A 17,890-nucleotide genomic window follows, 5' to 3' on the forward strand; every position below is an offset into this window, starting at 1 on the left:
GGAAGTCATCTGGGCCTTGTGATTATTTTCTTCCTTACAGTTTATTTTGTATCTCTCATTTTTATCATCTGAGTTCTTTATTCAATCCCTTTTCTTCCTCCATTCCTCAGTTCTCTTCCTTGGTTTTTGGTGGGGTTTTTCCTTCCTTTTTTTTTTTTTTTTTTTTTTTTTTTTAATCTCCAGGTTTTCCGAGCAGAACTGAGGCCTGCAGCTGGTTTGGCTTTATTTCTTCCTCTTGTTCCCCTTCTCCACACCCTGCACTTCCAGTCTCTGAGAGGGTCTATCCATGGAGCACACAGTGCATGCAAAATGCTCCAGATCTGATGGTACCTGGTTCCCTCTTGGGGACTGGCAGAGGGAGCACAAATGGGTCTCTCTCCCTGCAGAAAGGACCAGACCAAAGCTCCAGCACCATCCTGGTGACCCAGGAGGCAGCTGCAGGGAGAGGCGGCGTTCCCAGCTGCTCAGAGAGCCGGGTTCCTGCGTTCTCACACCCACCCACAGCTCCTATCTACAGGGAAATCATTTCACCCTGCAATACAAATGAACAGCAATAAAAGCTTTCCAAGGGAGTGGTGGGCCTGAGCTGGTGCCTGGCACAGCCCTTTCAATCCTGCTGTGAAAGGGAGCGTGAGGCCACAGCCCCAGAGCTGCTGGGGGCAGGCAGGTCTGGCTCCGAGCCCTGTCCCAGTGTCACGGCCACCCTCGGTGTCCTGGCAGGCTGCAGAGCTCTGCCCCAGCCTCAGCTGCTGAGAGGGAGGCTGGGAGTGATGTCCTCACTGCCACCCGGAAGGCCAAATGTTGAATCATCTGGTTTCTCAAGATCACTGAGGGATGGCAACATTCCTCCCTGCCCAGAGCAAACCCACTGAGACGGGGCCCGTGCGATACCTGGAAACCAACAGAGGAAATCCTTGCTAAGAGTAGGCTGGGCTGCAGAGCAGAGCCACCTCTACACACCCAGAAACAGAGCTGGGGTAATGGGAGATCTTTCCCACTCCACTCCTTTGCATCACTCCATTATAAATCCTGTTACCTGAACAGCTCCCAAAAGCACCACCTGCCTCTCCCCTCTGCTCATCACTCACCACAGCTCTGCTTTTAAGCCTGGCTGCTATTCTCAGAGCAGCCTCCCAGCTCATGTTTGCTAAGCTGATGCCTCCTCTGCTCCAAGGAGTGCCATCCCTGCAAATTATTGCAGTAATAAAGCCACTGGCTGTGCCACATTTGCTCTCTGTGATAAAGCACAGCCTTTCGAGTCCAACTCCGTGGGGACAGCGCAGAAAGGTGAGGAGCTGTGCAGCGGGAGCCGAGCCCTGATTAAGGAGCAGACACAGCTCTCCCCCTCTCCAGCACTGCAGGCTTAGGGCTTGATTTTCAGCAATCAAATCTTGTTCCCTATTCACTTATTCCCCTCACTCCAAACACACACAGCGTTACCAATCATTCACTTTTCTCTAACACGCTTAAAATTCTTATCTACAAACCCCAGCCCCACGTTCCAGCACTTCCCCACTCGGGGCTCTTTTCTTCCTTTGCAAGTGACTCCTTTCAACGCTGCAGCCTCATTAGGGAGAGCCTGAATCCTCTGCAGCTGGAAGCACCTCGCTGATCTGGCCCAAATACTCTCTGCGATCTAACTTGAAAGCTTTATGTAAGGGGTTTGATGGGACAGGTGAGCACAGCAGCTGACACGGCGGGATTGATTCGCCGGTGCAGGGAGGAACACACGGTTCAACAGCAGCTGACTGCAGCTTTGGGCTGTACAGCCCCAGCAATGTTCTAACCCTGCCATTTCCTGCTTATTTTAAGGCACACACACCTGGTAATTGACCTGTAACTGTTCTCTCCACCTCGATCTGACAAGGTGTGAACGATAATGAATTCATGCCCGGCTCCATTTGCAGTGTTAACCAGCACAAGTGGAAGGGGCTTTTGTCAGAGCTGGGACTGAACCATTGATCTGAACAGAGCAGGAGCCCAGCCTGGTTTCCCCCCACGCTGATGTGGCTGCACACAAGCACAGCAGCCCAGGTGCCAGGCCCTGCTCCCCTCACTCATTTCATCACAGCCTCACTGCCCTTCGGGGCTTGGCTGATTTACGGCAACCACTGACCTGATTTTCCAGCTCCTTTTGCTTTCTGATGCTTATTAAAAGAAAAGCACCAGGTGGAAATAGAGGCCCAGGCAAGGGGGTTGAACATGTGGACTTCACTTACAAAGTGCCAGGTGAGGCCCAGCCCTGCTCGTGCTCCTGAACACAGCTCTGCTACAAAGCTTCCTCAACCACACTGCAGATATCACAAGCTGCCTCTTTGAGAGAAGAAAAATCCCTTGATAGGATTTGTGTGTAATTAGCTGGTTTAGTCATTTAACAGGTCTAATTCAGAGCTCAGCTAAGTGTGAGAAGTGCAGTGGGCTTCAAATCTGCCTCGGAGTGCAGCCAGCTCAGAGCAAGGCCTGGGGAAAGGACAAATGTGGGAGAGAGGAGGTCCTTGCCCTGTGCTGGGGCTGGTAAATTTGGTATTTAAAGCAAAGCTCTTCTTAAGAGGAGCCAAATCTCCTAAGGGAACACAGTTGCCAAGTGCCCAGGGAAGGCTGTTTCCTCGTTATTCCCACACCAGAACTGAGAATATTCTTTAAGGCAGACGATGGCGCGTGCCCTGCAGCATCGCTGGCTGTTAACATTTCCACCGCGGCGATTTAAAATGTTAAAAGAGACAAAATCGGTTTGTGGCAGTGCGGTGCAAGGCCTGGCGCGCCCACCGGGGGGCAGTGCTGGGCCCATCCCAGGGAGCACCAGCCCCGCTCGGGAATTAAGGATTATTAAGCATCGGAAATTAAGCATCGGAAATTAAGGCTTTTCTTACTACTCTGCCATTACGGGAAAAAACCCATAAGCAGCATCCTCTCTCACTCAGCTGTGTAAATAATTTGTTTTTTCCTGTCTGGGAATGGACTCAGGTCACAACTCTGGTCCCTGTGACAGGGCCCACACAGCATAACAGAACCACCATGGGGACAGACACCCAAAAAACTCTTTCCAAACCACAAGAAAAAGGGTAAGATGAGCCTTAAGGTGGTCCCTTCCAACCCAAATCATTCCATGACTCCATGATGCAAAGGTGGGAATCCCTGCTCCCCCGACTCTTCCAAAGAACTCCAAGCCACACAGGTTGTTGGGTTGTTTGATGCTTTTATTTATCACATGTAAAAACACTACTGTCTCTGTCTGCAGGTACCTCTTGCTGCACTGCAAATCACACAGCTCCAAACGTTGAAGATCAGACAGGCAGAAAAGGGAACTAAAGTGTTTATGCCCAGAACCACAATGTCATGACCCCTGTGGGTGTTAAATGCACACAACACCCCCAGGGACTGTTCTACAGAAGCAGCAGAGCATTACAATTAACAGACCAGAGTTGGTGAAAACACTGGGTGAAGGGATCATCTAGAGGACAAGAGGACCTGCAGACTGGTCTTTTCCTTCAGCTGCCCTTATCTTTCTAGTACAGGTAATTGTGATCTAAGTCAGTGACTAGTGCTGAACCAGAATGGGGGGACTCTTCCACACTCAGTTGCCACGAGGGTTCCTGAAGTTCCTCCCAGCAAAGCGAGCCTTGCTGCCGAGCTCCTCCTCAATTCTGGTAAGGACAGAGAGCACTGGGTGTCAGCAGCCAGCACAGAACCCCTCTGGGCTCTCACACTGAGCATCTGAGCCAGCTGGCACTGCAGGTCCTACAGTGACAAGGCAGCTCCCACCAAGCCCCCGCACAGAGGGGCAGGGCCACACAACTCTACCCCAACATTGGAGATGCTTGCCACGGGAACTGCCTCATGCACAGAGGACAAGGCCTCATGTCCAGCATCACAGGATGCTTTGTGTGATCTGTTCTGGACCTCACCCACCCAGCTCATCCTCAGCCTACAGCCACCTGCACCCACACAAGCACCTCTGCCAGGGTCAGGGCATGTCCTGCAGCTGCAGGGTGTTTCTGAGGGGCAGAGCCCAAGCTGTGCCCCCACAGCACTACCAGAATGAATGCCCTTTCCCTGTCCCAGGCTCACCTCAGCAGCTGGTTGTACTTGGCCAGACGCTCGGATCGGCACGGGGCACCAGTTTTGATCTGAGAGGGAAATCACAAAGTTAGTGAAGAACTCCAAGTGCCAACACAAAACTATCCAGGGTAATAAGCATCATCACAAGCTCTGCTTAGGCATCAGGCTCAGTATCTACATATGCAAACAAACAGTAGACAGCCTATCTTGGCAGCAATAGAGATTGCTGATTTGCTATCAGCTGCAGGACCAGGAAACCCCACAACAGCCACTGGAGCTAAGACTTTTGACATGGGTGGTTAAAGGTGAGTTTGCACAAGATAAGATGTTCCCTCATCACACTCCCTTAACACATCAGCTCCCTGCAAACAGACACAGCAAATCTGCACACCTGGAGGCAGTGCAGTGCACCAGGGCTTTGGCTTCACCCCAAATGATCTCATCAAGCAAAATGCCAAACTGCAGCAGCTGCAGATACCAACCTGACCAGTGCAGAGACCCACGACCAGGTCAGCAATGAAGGTGTCTTCTGTCTCTCCAGAGCGGTGGCTCACCATCACACCCCAGCCGTTGGACTGGGCCAGCTTGCAGCTGCAAGAGATCAGGAGAGAAAGCTCACACCATGCCCTGTGCCCAGCAGCCTCTGCTCCAGGGACACTGCCCAGGGGCAGCACAGGGCAGGATCACAGGACAAGGTGCTGATCAGGAGCTGCTGTCACACAGACCCTGGGAAGGCGTTCAGGGCACCCATGTGATGTCAGGACCATGAAGGTACAGGTTTACTTGTCAATGTCCCCTATCAGTTAATAACTTATCAATTAATAATTGTTCACCCTTCACAGATGCCCCATCAGCAGATTTCTGTTCCCCTAGATCTGGTCTGTATGTTCATCTCCCCCAGTGAAAGCCAGCCCCACCCTGGCCTGGCCCAGAGGACAGAACTTACGCCTGCAGGGACTCTGTCACAGAGCCAATCTGGTTGACCTTGAGGAGCAGGCAGTTGCAGGCCTTCTCATCCACAGCCTTGGCAATTCTCTTTGGGTTGGTCACAGTCAGATCATCACCAACCACCTGGATGTTGACACTGCCAGTGAACTTCTTCCAGGCACCCCAGTCATCCTGGTCAAAGGGGTCTTCAATGGACACCACTGGGGAGGGACACAGCAGCTTTAGGACAATGCCAGCACAAAGGTCTTGTCTGAATGAGTGCTACCAAAGTGCTGCAGACAAATCCTACCCACTTCCAAGAACATTCCTAAGACTCCAAAGAGGCTGAGTAAGGCAGGAGCTCTCAATCTCTCCTGTAAGAGGTGCTGCACCCCAACTCCTTCCTTCTGCAATCAACTCCGATGCACCACTACTGCTGTGCTTCTCATTGATGGGCAACTTACCAGGGTAGTTCTTGACAAAGCCCTTGTACAGGTCAGCCAGCTGGTCAGGAGAGATGTATCTGCTGGGATCATCAGGGGATTTGAAGTCCAGGTCATACTTCCCATCGCGGTAGAACTCAGAGGCAGCCACGTCCATGCCAATGACCACCTTGTCAGTGTAGCCAGCCTTGGCAATGGCTGTCTTCAGCAGCTCCAGAGCTGCAACAGAGAGGTGTTTCTGAGTGCCTGCCAGGCATCCTAACCCCAAAGCTCTTTGCTTCCCAACAGCAGCACAGTCACTTGGCAAAGAATCTCAATTACCCCTTCAGAAAGCCCAAAGGAAAAGGTTCTTAAACTCTCCCACTTCTGAACTGACTGGAACAAGATATTACTTTAATACTGCTTTTAGCTTGTAATACCCTTGAGACACCATTATGGGATTCCTAATCTCTTCAGGCAGGACTACACATCAGCCCAGAAAGCTTAATACTAGATGATACCACATCCTCTTTCAGCTTTATGCATGTGGGCAGGAAGCAGTGCCTGCACTCTAATCCCTTTTAGCTCCACATCAGGTGTTGACCATGGAAGTGGTGAGCATCCAAACCCTGACAGCAAGGAGATACAGCCTGCCTCTGCACAGGAGACCCCTCTTGGTATCTACCTCTTCTCCATGTGCACATTTACCTGCAGAAGAGGGAACAGAACCACTCAGAAGAAGTCTCTGGATACTGCCCACTGTGCTACTGTTTGTCAGAGTCCCAACCACCTCTCTGACTTGCAGGGGAGCAGCTGGGATCAGCCAGACTGTTTGCAGCAGGAAGCTTAGATTAAGTATTTTCTTTTGTTGTTGGGCTGGTTTTTATGTTTTGGGTTTTTTTGTGTGGGTTTGGCTGTGTTTTTTAAGATGCTAATATAGCACAAACTGAAAAAGCAGCTGCTGCCAGCAAAAAAAATTCCTTGGAATGTAATTGTCATTCAAGGTCATCTTCAGTGATGTCTGCAGGGGTACAGACCCAGCAAAGCTGCATGTGACACTGGGACTCAGAAATGACACAGCTGCTGGTCCTGTCTCAGTATCTTCAAAAAAGGCAGTGCAGTTCACCAGTCCCCTTCCACAATAACATAACCAGCAGCTGTAAAGTGAAGAGCAACTGAACTGAAGTGTTCCACTGCCTTGTTAGCAGCTCCATTTCTGGAGAGGTGCAGAAACAGCTCCTCTGGTACAGATTTTGTAGGAACAGATATTTTGCTCCCACAGACAAACTGCCTCTCCCACAGGTTCCTGAATAGAAGTTTTTGGCCATGGAAGCAGCAACCACCTCAGCTTCCCAGGGTAGCCTTCATGCCCTCCCACACACAACCAGGCAGAGCACAAACTGTTTTCCCTCTTTGTCTGCAGAAAAACAACTCCACTGATCTCTGACTTGACTTCTGGAAAACCTGCAGTGCACAGATGTTCCCACATCACTTTTCAACTGGAAGGGCACAAGACTCCCTCAAGCTGCTACAGGAATGAGAGTAATGAGGCACTGAAGGAAAAACCATCCTGTCAAACTGCATAAACTGATGTCCAAGGGAATACCTGACCGTATTAGTAGAGCATATTAGGATGCTTGTCAGGGTAAGAAACAGAGCAAAGAAACAGCAGCAAGTTCTACACTTTTGATCCTATTGATCCTGCTTGTCATTGATATTGGGCAGGCATGATCTTCACCCTCCAGCTATCAGTTACATCCCCTCCCACACTTGTCTCATTCTTACCTTCTTTGTTTTCCAGGATGTTGGGGGCAAAGCCACCCTCATCCCCCACGTTGGTTGCATCCTTGCCGTACTTCTCCTTGATGACGTTCTTGAGGTTGTGGTAGACCTCTGCCCCGATGCGCATGGCCTCCTTGAAGCTCTCAGCGCCCACGGGCAGGATCATGAACTCCTGCATGGCCAGCTTGTTGCCAGCGTGGGAGCCCCCGTTGATCACGTTGAAAGCCTTGGAGGAACCAGGAAAAGCCAAGTTGGAAAGTGTCAGGGTAACTGGGTAACAGCATTTACAGTCAGCCTCCTCATTCTCTAGAGCTGGATCCAAGATCACCAGGCTAAAGTCAAACTGAGGCCTGAGCCTGCCCCACCCAGGGACTTACAGGAACTGGGAGAATGACTTCTGGATTCCCAGCAAGGTCAGCGATGTGACGGTACAGGGGGACTCCCTTCTCAGCAGCACCAGCTTTGCACACAGCCAGAGACACACCCAGGATGGCATTAGCACCAAATTTGGCTGAAATAGGAAGAAATTGTTTAGAAAACTTGTCTTTTTACAAAGAGACTCAGCAATACCAGCCCATGGTTTTGAATTATGGCAGTGCACAGCACAGGCCATACACTGGCTGTTGGGTCTGGTAAGGTGAACTAGAATTCTACTGACCCATCTTCATCTTTTCACCCCTCAGTGCCACAAAGCCCACTCACATTTGTTCTCTGTCCCATCCATTTCCAGCATCAGTTTGTCAATCTTTTCTTGCTCCACAACATTGACATTCTGCAGAGAGAAGCAACCAAATTGTTTGACACCAAACACAGGCTCACAAACTCTCACCTGCCCACCACCACACTGACATCCCTGGCAGGCATCAAAACTTGCTCAAGGGCAGCTCCCAACAATTGACCAGGCCAATCCCTGTCCTTACCACAGCAGCAGCAGCTTCTGGGCACCCACAGCAGCCCAAGGCTAGCAGCTGAGCTGGATGTGCCATCACTTGACACATTACCACTTAGTTTTGCACCAGCCTTTGTAGGCAGGGCTTAGCACCCACAAAGCACACAGGAATCCCATTCAAGTAGACTTTGCTAGATCCCCTCAGACTCCCTTCCAAATTACCCTGCTTGGATAAAATCCAGCCCGTCCTCATCACTCAGCCACTCTTTGAAGCATAAATCAGCTTGCATCCTAACTGCACACCACCATAGCTCCCAGGGGCTGAAGTGTTCCTGCACACTACACCAGGCTGCTGGAGATTGTTTCATTACATGTTAGATATGCACTCATTAAGTAAATTAAGTGAAACAATTGCCGTAGTCAGTTGGTTCACATGCACTCCAATGCACAGGCTGACACCCCCCAGGTCACACACCACCAGATGATGGTTTGGATGCTGCCTGGCTGTAGGAGATGTTAAGAGAAGACAGACTGCTCCTACCTTGCTAATCAGTGCAGGTGCAATAGTTTTATTGACGTGCTCAACAGCTTTTGAGACACCTGGAAGGAACAAGCAAATCAGACACTGGTCAACACACAGGTTATGCAGGGATTAGTAGGGGATCTCAGGAACAGGAACATCCAGGAATACCACCTCATGCTACTCCAACCCCAGTCCAACCTGAGCTTACGGCCAGGTCTGAACACTGAGAGGCGCCTTGGCTGGACTGGGAGGTGCATGAAGGATGCATTGGCTAGGAACTGTCCAGGAATGCCAGGTTAGTCTGCCAGGCCATGCACTGGAGAGACTCATCCGAGTGCCAGGGCTGCACTGGGAGCACATCCATTACCTGTGTGCACAGTGCTGTGGCCAGGAACTCATTAACATATTTAACAGCTCTGGAGACGCCTGACAGAAGCAAAACAGACACCAGAATCAAGGCACAGGTGAAGACTTACAGCCAACCCCATAGGGATGCCAGAGAGGACACAGACTGAGCAGTGGACTAAGAGACAAAAGGCTCAAAGAGCAGAGGAGGCTGTGCAAGGCTCTGTGCTTTTCACACCCAGGTCTCCATAACTCTGCCATCACCACCGCAGGCCAAAACCCCAAGGGACTGAACAACAGCATTTAGAGAAGATTTTAGGATGGGCTCTCCTCTCAACTCATAGAATCCAGGGGGGTAAGGGGAAGGAAAAAAGTTGCCCCAAAAGTTACACAGGCAGCAGCTCAGGCACTTCACTACCTGGCACTGTTTTGTAACTGCCACAGCATCCCCTTATTTACTGTGCACTGTTTAAAGACTTCCAAAAACCTAAGCTTCAGAAGGATGAATGTGAATTGACTGCATCCTAAACTACATTAATTGCTTTTTCAAATGGTCTAAGTCTGCAGATCTCTATTACAAAAGGCCTACCAGCTATCTGCAATTGATCCCATTTGATGATTATTTTTTCATAACTCATGTTATTTCCCAGCTGACAAAGCCCTTCAGCTGCCACAGCCTGTTAACTACAGTCTAATTAAATGCCATTAAGAACTGCCCATAGGATCAGACTTAACAGGTCTAAGCACACACACATTTAGCACAGTGAGGTAAATACACATTTACTCTTCCCAAGAAAGAGTGCCCTGGGTTTTTGGGATATTTGGTCATCCAGAAGTTTATTCCATGTTAAGGTATAACAACCATGAATCTTCTAAGACAAAGCTCTCCAAGTTCAATTCAGTAGCTATGCACTTTAATTGCTCTTTCTTAATAGGCAAAAAACATTTCAGCTTCTTTTCACCTGACTGGCAGGAAAGTTTGAAAATAATTCTCTCTCCCAGCCAAAAGTCAAGATGATTGCTTACACTTCAAAGGCATCACCAATGCTTTTAAAGCAGCAAGTTAAGAAGGAGCCCCAACTGTCCAAGCTCTCAGAATAATCACAAGAAGCACTACCAGGATGTTTATTAGGTAATGACATCTTGTTTGCAGCTATTCATTCTCACCCGTACTTGTTCCCAAGCCAGCCTGGTGACTGCTGGGTTTAGTTTCTTTTCAGAAGGCACAACCAGCCCCCAGAGAAGTAAAATATTACACCACTAACACAAACTTAAGTATCCTGGCTACCTGTAATGACAGACAAAAAGCTAGAGTGGCTGCAGCTATTGTGAGGTCTGAAACAGAGGCACCTTCCAGGACTACCAGTGCAGAGCTGCACATTAGCAGTGGACAGCAGTTGGCATAAAACCTCAGGTTCAGGATTTAACATGCTGGAATCTAAGGAGTCTCTGGTGTCAGAGCTGACAGATTTAAGGGTTCTGGGAAAGCTGGGTCTATGAAAAGACCTTGTGACTAACTGCAGGATGACCAAGGCTTTTGGAGCTGGTAGTTTAGATGCCCTCACAGCACTGCTAAAGCACTCTGTACTCAGACACACACCAACACACAGGGCACAAGGAGCAGGGTGACAAAGCACACCTGGACACATTGTACCACAGACATTGCCACCTGGCTGCGTGTGCCCAGCTCCACACACCCACCTGTGCAGGTCACCCTGAGAGAGTCACCCTCCCCATCATCCCAGGAAACCAACCCAGCCACCTCTGCTTTGCCCCAGCTCACCCATGGCAGGCACAGCTGTCACTCCCTGCCTGTCCCCACTGCCCCGCCATGTACCGAGCACAGACAGCAGGACAGGAGCCCAGCACATGCAGTGACAGCCCTGTCCCAGGCACTCTGGGTGCCCAGGTGCAGCTTTACCTTTGCCCATGTAGCGTGTCTTGTCATTGTCACGGAGCTCCAGGGCCTCATAGATTCCAGTAGAGGCACCGCTGGGAACAGCGGCTCTGAACAGACCTGTCCACAACAGGAAAAAACTCCTTGGCACATTCAAATCCACAGAACATCCTCCACCCAGACACCATCCCAGCCTGCCACATGCTTCCACCCCTGGAGACAGGGGTGGGAATCTCTAAACCACACCTCTGCTGACATATACAGTGATCCTAGGAGGGCTGTCTGCTCATTTACAGCATCACCCTCACACTGACCAACAGCAAACTGACTCCTCTTCCACTGTGCATTTCAAGAGTTAAGGAAGCATCCATTCCCCTTCCAAAAACATTCACTGGATTATTCAAATTATTCACTGGATCTACTTTTGAGCTCAGGCAAGGCAAGCTCTTAAATTCTTCCAGGATATGGCATAAAAGAGACAATTAGGAGACCAATTTTCTTAACAGGAGTTCTGAGCTCTTCTGACAACAGCAGAACCACCCAGACAGCCCATTCCTTCAGCCAAGGACGCTGAACTTGGAGCAAATCTGCACATTGGAGCCTGCTCTGCCTGGGGTTCAAGATGCCAACTTCAGCCTCCAGTCTTTCCCTTATCCCACTAAATCAAAGAGCTTAGTGGGGGCAGTCTCATTAAATGGCTGCATTAATCTTTTGAGACAGAAAGATCAGCTCTTTAATCAGTGTATTAGAGCCATTGTGTTTGCTCATTCCACCAGACCACATTGCTATGAGTTTGCACAATGCCTTTGTCAGATCCTATCAGATGTGGGATGAACAACTAACAAACCAAGGGAAAGTCCTACAATAATTAAAAATGTAAGATGTTACATGCGAAAGCCCAATTAGACAAGTTTTTTAGTCATGCCTGAGTACTTAGGCAGAGAAGAAACCATTACCCAAAATTCAGCAGTGCAGCAGATTGTGTCATTACAGAAAGCCACTGCAGACAAATTAAGAATTAAACTTCAAGTGTACTCATACAGAGTTTGGGAGCACTGACAAGCAAGGCCATTAGCAGCTGCTCCAGGACAGGAACAAAGGCCTGAACTCCGAGATTCCAAGTGCTATCCCAGTTTATGCTGGGGCAAGGGAAGGAGGGCAGGTTTATAATTACTCTCACACAGTTTAGGCTGTAAGAAGCAGCAGCCCTCAGAAAACCCTGTACTGCCCAGGCCAGGAGCTCAAGCTCAGCAAACTCATCCAATAGAATGAGGCAGAGGTTTTTCCCACAAATCTCACAGCAAGTTCCAACAAGTTTTATGTATGGAGGAGAAAGTCAGCACAGTTCCACTGCTAGACCAGGATAGTGTGTGTACTTCTGACTGCCTCGAGTTCTATCAGATCTAAGCCAGGGGTGAACAGCTGCAGCTGAGGACTCACCTTTGTTGGTGTAGAGGTCTACCTCAACAGTGGGGTTCCCACGGGAGTCAAAGATTTCACGGGCATGGATCTTGGTAATAGACATCTTTAGTACCTGAAAAGAGGAGCTTAGAATTACTCATTGAATGGTTTGGGTTGGAATGAACCATAAAGTTCAGTCCATCCCACCCCCTGCCATGGGCAGGGATACCTTCCACCAGACCAGGTTGCTCCAGGCCCCATCCAGCCCGACCTGGAACATTCTCAGGGATGGGGCAGCCACAGCTTCTCTGGGCAAGCTCTTCCAGTGTCCCATGACTTTTAGAATAAAAAAACCACTTCCTTATGTGCAAGGGACAGTCTCTTTTGATGTTTCCAAGTGGCCTCACTGCAGTATCATGAGACTCTAGACAGAACAGCAGGAGCAGATGACAAATGCAAGCTCCTGGCAGACAGCAAACTTCTCTAGAGAAATTGAATGGAAAATGGGAGCTTCAGCATCTCTCATCAAGGAATCTAATTATTAATATTATACATGATTTTCTAGTGGCAGGGCAGTCTTCTGATAGTTCTAAGAAAAAGAACCAACTAGTAAAAGTGGCAATGCTCAAGTCCTCAAGCTTCTGGGTAGGCTCTGCTGTCAGCAGCTGAGCTGGGGTGACCAGAGCAGGCAGAGCCCATCACCAGCACACCCTGCCCACCACAACTGCCACTTGGCTGCTGGTGCCACTCCCTGATTCCTCATCCCAGGTGCTGGTACTCTCCCAAGGCCAGTTGTGGGTGGCTTCCAGAACTTGAACTGGCTGCAGGCACAGCCAGCAGCACCCAGCAGACCTGGCCCAGCACCTCTCCCACACAGCCCCAGGGTGCCAGGGACACAGACACCCCTCAGACCCCCTGCCCAGGGGCCTCACAGGCCTTGCACTGCTCTCAGCACACAGCAACTGCTCCTAACAGCAGCTTCATTTTTATACCCTGTACTAACACCTGCAGTCTTAAGGCCATTCAGAAACATCACCTCACACTATTTCAACTGGGAAACTTTTTATACTTGGTGAGACTTGAGAGTCAAATGCTGGGGAGACAGAAGTCTCAGCCTAGGAGTCTAAAAGCAGAAGTCTCGTCTCCAGAGTGATCTAAAGGAACATCACCTCACCACATCAAAGCAGCCAATCGATCCCAAAACAGCAAATCTCTGCTATCAGTTAAGAGTTCTTTTTGATAAGAGACCAGAGTGCAATAGCTCTCAGTATGCACAGAGTGCTCTTAATATGCACAGCAGCTGTTCAGAGCCAAACGGAACCAATGACGAAAACAGAAGCAGTCACAGCTCTCATTAAAAGCTTGCATTAATAGTTACACCCTGCTGAGCATTTACAGGAATAGTTTTTCCTCAGAATAAAAATCACCCTAATCTTTTGAATACTTCCTTTTCCCCCTTCTCACATTTATTAACTTCAGAAAACTGCAGTAAGGGAATTCTTATGTAAGCCCAGCTACATTTTAAAAATCAAGTCATACACATGCCTGTAAGCCATCGACTGGCACCAAACCCAGCCCATCTGCACAGAAGAAAGCTCAGCCTCAGAAGCAGAACTATCTGGAAGCTGGGTTTTTGGCAAGCCAATGTGGGTGGCAACCCTGTTTACAGAAATGGTCATGAATCCTTCCACAGTTACTGCGAAGTTAAAAAAACATGGCCTTAGAAATGCTGCTGCTGCTGCTTCAGTGTGTGTGAGGGGGTAGCTGCACACACTCGTTCCTCCCCCACAGCAAACTCTGCCCTCCCTGGGTCAAAAGCACAGGCAGCCATTTGCTTTCCCCCCTTGGCTTTCAAGTGTCCCTTCCAGCTGTCCTGCCCCCTGCATGTTGTCTAAGATTTCAGTCAGACCCCCACACTGACACATGATATGACTAAAATACGAAGCAAGACAACTTCTTTAGGCTGACCTTCATGCTGCCACTACTTAGTTTCAACCAGTGAACATACACGCTAGAAATAAATCCCTGCAACTCTCTGCTTATCAGTCCCACCCACACTAACACTGAGCTCTCTGCAGATGCACTGAGCAATGGCTAATAGGAAGAATCCCCACTTATCCAAAAAGGGCTTTCAGAGTTTATTAGGCTGGCACCTGCTGAACCTTACTTTCATTTTCAGAACCATGGCTTTGCAACAAAACCATAGGTGCCTCATTCTTTGAAAGCACAGCCAGCTAGCAGGAGCTCTCAGTGCAGTGCTAGAGCTGTTTGTTGACCTTCACAAAGGAGGCACTTCAGGAATACACACTGCAAGAGCTTCCAGAGGGAATGTCTGCCAGGTCAGACATCACTCGAGCATCCTTGACAAAGGACCAGAAGTCCCTCCCTTTTCTGCAGAAAGAGGCATTTCACACCACTGCATCACCCCAGAAATTCTTGATGCGTCTTTGTTTGCTCCTTTTGCAAACTCCCCACTCTTGTGTTCAAGAACCAATTTTCCCACTGACCTATAGGGTAAAACTGATGCCGTTTAGCTCACAAGCTCAGCACGATGCATTCTGCCTCAATTAATTCAGTCAACTCATCTAGAACACAAGTGTCAGCCTGTGCCCAGGTTTAACCATGGAAATGCTGACTGAAGGCAGAACAGGTCACAGCAGCACTGTCTGCTCAGACCTTTGACCTCTGCCGAACACGCAAATACCACAGTAGTATTTAACGAGCACATTGCCTTAAACCTTTTTTTGCAGCATAATCTGCTGACAAGGTCACTGTCTCCCTTCAAGGGAGAAGCCACACTCCAGCTCACCTGGCCTGCCCGGGAGCACATGTGAGTACCTACTCCAAGGGTAAGTCACAACCCACGGCCAGCTCAAGTCTAAGAAATCACCACTTATTCCTCACCTGACTCCATGCCCTGCACAGGGAATGCACTACTCTCAACTGGCCATTACTCCAACTGAAAATTACTTCCAAAGATTGTTTTTATAGCCAGCCCTACCACCAAAACCTGTCCTTGTGAACTATTCTGCAGGCACACTTCTCTAGAAATACAGGGTTAAGGCTGAGCACTGCAAGCAGCTGAATGGAGATTTAAAAAGCAAGACTAAAGTTTAGCCATAGAAATAACTGCCCTAGTGAGTGTCCTGTTACAGGCCTGCCACATTTATCAGTGGAAGCCTCTCTTGACACTTAAAGGTCCTTATGACCATAACTCTCATACCACCAGTGCTCTGAAAAAAGCTGAGACCTTTGAGCGCACTCTACCAGATCCCAACGTATCGATTCCACTGCCAAAGCACCCCTAGAAACTGGACAAATGTGCACATTCCAACCCTGCTCCTCTGCACTCCACGGGGTATTAATTCACCTCTACCTCTGCAACATGATCCAACGGGTTCTAAAGGATGCCTGGCAGGGAGCAAGTCACGGACACGTTCAACCACTTTCTCTCTCCGTGTTTAATAAGATGGAGGCCTGAAACTGCGTTGGCTCAGCCTGTGGGTTTGGATGACAAAATTCACTACTTCCTGCCAGGCTCAGAAACCCATGGCCCTACCCTGTGACTCAGCAGGCAAGTAACGGAGCAGGAGAAAGCCCAGGATCCTCTCCGGCAGCCCTGCACGAGGCAGAATGATTAACAGGCAGCTCTTTCTCCACACTTTAACATGCAGAGATGTTAAGCACTTCCAGGTGCTTCTCCCCACCAGCGCTGCCTTGGGATAACCAGCACTTAATTACCCACTAAGAGACCTCAGGCATAGACTGGAGTGCCAGCAAACGTTAAATATTTGAGATGGGAAGCTGAAGGACATCCACTAAAGAGGAGAAGGTCCAAATCACCAAACGCAATCCGAGAGCGACTGTTAATGATTAAGAGAGAGAGGTTAAACTCTGCCTTTGAGGATGCCTTAACCCATCATATTCCCCTGATTCTGCCCCCGCCTTGACCCATCATACCCCCCCCATTTATAATCGCCGCCCCCACACACTGCCGGGGTTCAGGCCGCCTCACGCCCTCCCTTCCCGGCCGGTGCTGCGGGAACACACAGCGGCCTGCACCCCCCCGGGGACCACCGAGGCTCGGCCCGGCCCTACGCCACGGGGACGACCGGGGCTCCGCCGCCGGTAGTTGGAGAAGGGAAACCGCGGCCTCTCGCCCCGCGGGGAGCTGAGCGAGAGCGGCCGCACTCACCGCTGTGCCGGCAGCCCCGCTCCGCAGCCGCTCCGCTGTCGCCGCCTCGGCTCTAACTGAGACCGGGCAGCTCCGCGAGCGCCCGCCTATAGCCGCCCTCGCGCGCAGGGCCCGCCCCCCGGCCGCGCCCATTGGCCGGCGCCGTCCCCCGCCGCGCCCCGATTGGCTGCGGCCGCCTCGCGCCAGCGGCGGGCCCGCGTGCGTGCGCTACGTGCCGCCGAGCCGCGGCCTCGTGGAAAATCCCCGTGCGAGGGGGCGGGGCCGGCGCGGCCCACGCGGGCGGGGGGGGAGCGGGCGGGACCATGTGGAGCGGAGCGCGGGGGGCCGCGCGCGGCTGGGGTTGGAATGGACGCTGGGGATGTTCCAAGTCCCTGCCCCGGGCAGCGACTCCTTCCCCTATCCCAGCTTGCTCCAAGCCCCATCCAACCTGGCCTTGAACGCTTTCAGAGTTATCCTCCATCTGCCAGGGCCTCACCACTCTCACACGGAATTCCTTCCTAATCTCCAGTCCAAACCTGCCCTCTGTCAGTTTGAACCCATTCCCCCTTACCCTGTCACGACATGCTCTTGTAAGTAGTGTCTCCCCATCTCTCCTCTAAGTTCCCTTCAGGCACTGGATGGCCACAGTGAGGCCGCCCCAAAGCTTCTGTGCAGGCAGAACAATCCCCGTCCCTCAGCCTTTCCCCACAGCTGTGTCCATCTGGACGCTGTGTCCACTTCTGGGCTCTTCAGTGCAAGAAAGACAAGGAGCGACTGGAGGGGCTCCAGGCTGGGGTCTGGAGCATCTCCTTGATGAGGAGGGACTGTGGGAGCTGGGCCTGAGAGGGTGTGGGAATAGCGAGTAAACTTGGAAAGAGGAAGGCTGGAAGGGGTGTGCGTGCATGTTTGTATTAGCTCTAGGGAAAGGTTAATTACAAACACAATAAATACTCACTCTGATCCTGAAGCGGATAACCATCACACTTCCTGGGGTGGAGGAGGAGCACTAATGTGCTGGGCTATGACACAGCAGGAACACAAACTTTCCCAGGTGTTCTGCCTGGATCTGCACCTGGGATAGTGGAAGGTGTCCCTGCCCATGGTTGGGGTGGGATGGGTTGAGCTTTAAGGTCCCATCAACCCAAACCATTCTGGTTCTGTCTGTGAGGATATGGCAGTGCCCCGTTCACCCTGACTGTGCCAACAAAGCCATTTTATTGCTCACAGACGGGTGCAGTTTGTGCTCCTCCAGCCCTCCCTCGCCCTGCCAGCCTCTGACTGATGTATCTTCTGGGCACATTTTTCTTTCCTTCCTGAGAACATCCCCTCGGGGCAAGCTTAAAGTCTAATAAAGAGCAAAGGAAGTCTGCTGGACTGACCTTCCCGAGGCATTCCAGGCTGCCACAGTGCCCTCGGACCCCCGTGTGACCCCCAGGCTCCCTGTGGAAGCCAGGCTGCTCTGTGACAGTGC

General features: G+C 50.6%; 1 protein-coding gene across 1 annotated transcript; it reads right to left on the bottom strand.

Moving 5' to 3' along the window:
- Positions 1-3,179: 3,179 nt before the first annotated feature.
- On the bottom strand, positions 3,180-16,553 carry ENO1 (enolase 1). Its single transcript, XM_042032161.1, has 12 exons — positions 16,441-16,553; positions 12,285-12,378; positions 10,869-10,964; positions 8,621-8,679; positions 7,893-7,962; positions 7,568-7,701; positions 7,194-7,416; positions 5,451-5,648; positions 5,006-5,207; positions 4,542-4,650; positions 4,069-4,127; positions 3,180-3,644 (listed from the first exon to the last, which is right to left on the bottom strand). The coding sequence occupies exons 2-12, from the start codon at positions 12,367-12,369 to the stop codon at positions 3,575-3,577; spliced, it is 1,305 nt and encodes a 434-aa protein (XP_041888095.1). The 5' UTR covers positions 12,370-12,378; positions 16,441-16,553; the 3' UTR covers positions 3,180-3,574.
- Positions 16,554-17,890: the final 1,337 nt, after the last annotated feature.

This window comes from Corvus kubaryi, unplaced genomic scaffold (assembly GCF_017639235.1).
Source record: "Corvus kubaryi isolate FWS band 111438036 unplaced genomic scaffold, C.kubaryi_AGA036_p1.0 37352, whole genome shotgun sequence".
NCBI lineage: Eukaryota > Metazoa > Chordata > Aves > Passeriformes > Corvidae > Corvus > Corvus kubaryi.

Bases quoted from the DNA above. Each gene is read 5' to 3' on its own strand.
- ENO1 (XM_042032161.1), bottom strand. From the start codon at position 12,369: ATGTCTATTACCAAGATCCATGCCCGTGAAATCTTTGACTCCCGTGGG. The intron at 7,417-7,567 runs GTAAGTCCCTGG...GGTTCCTCCAAG, and splicing joins AAGTCATTCTCCCAGTTCCT to GCTTTCAACGTGATCAACGG. The intron at 5,649-7,193 runs GTAAGAATGAGA...TCTCTGTTGCAG, and splicing joins CATCCTGGAAAACAAAGAAG to CTCTGGAGCTGCTGAAGACA.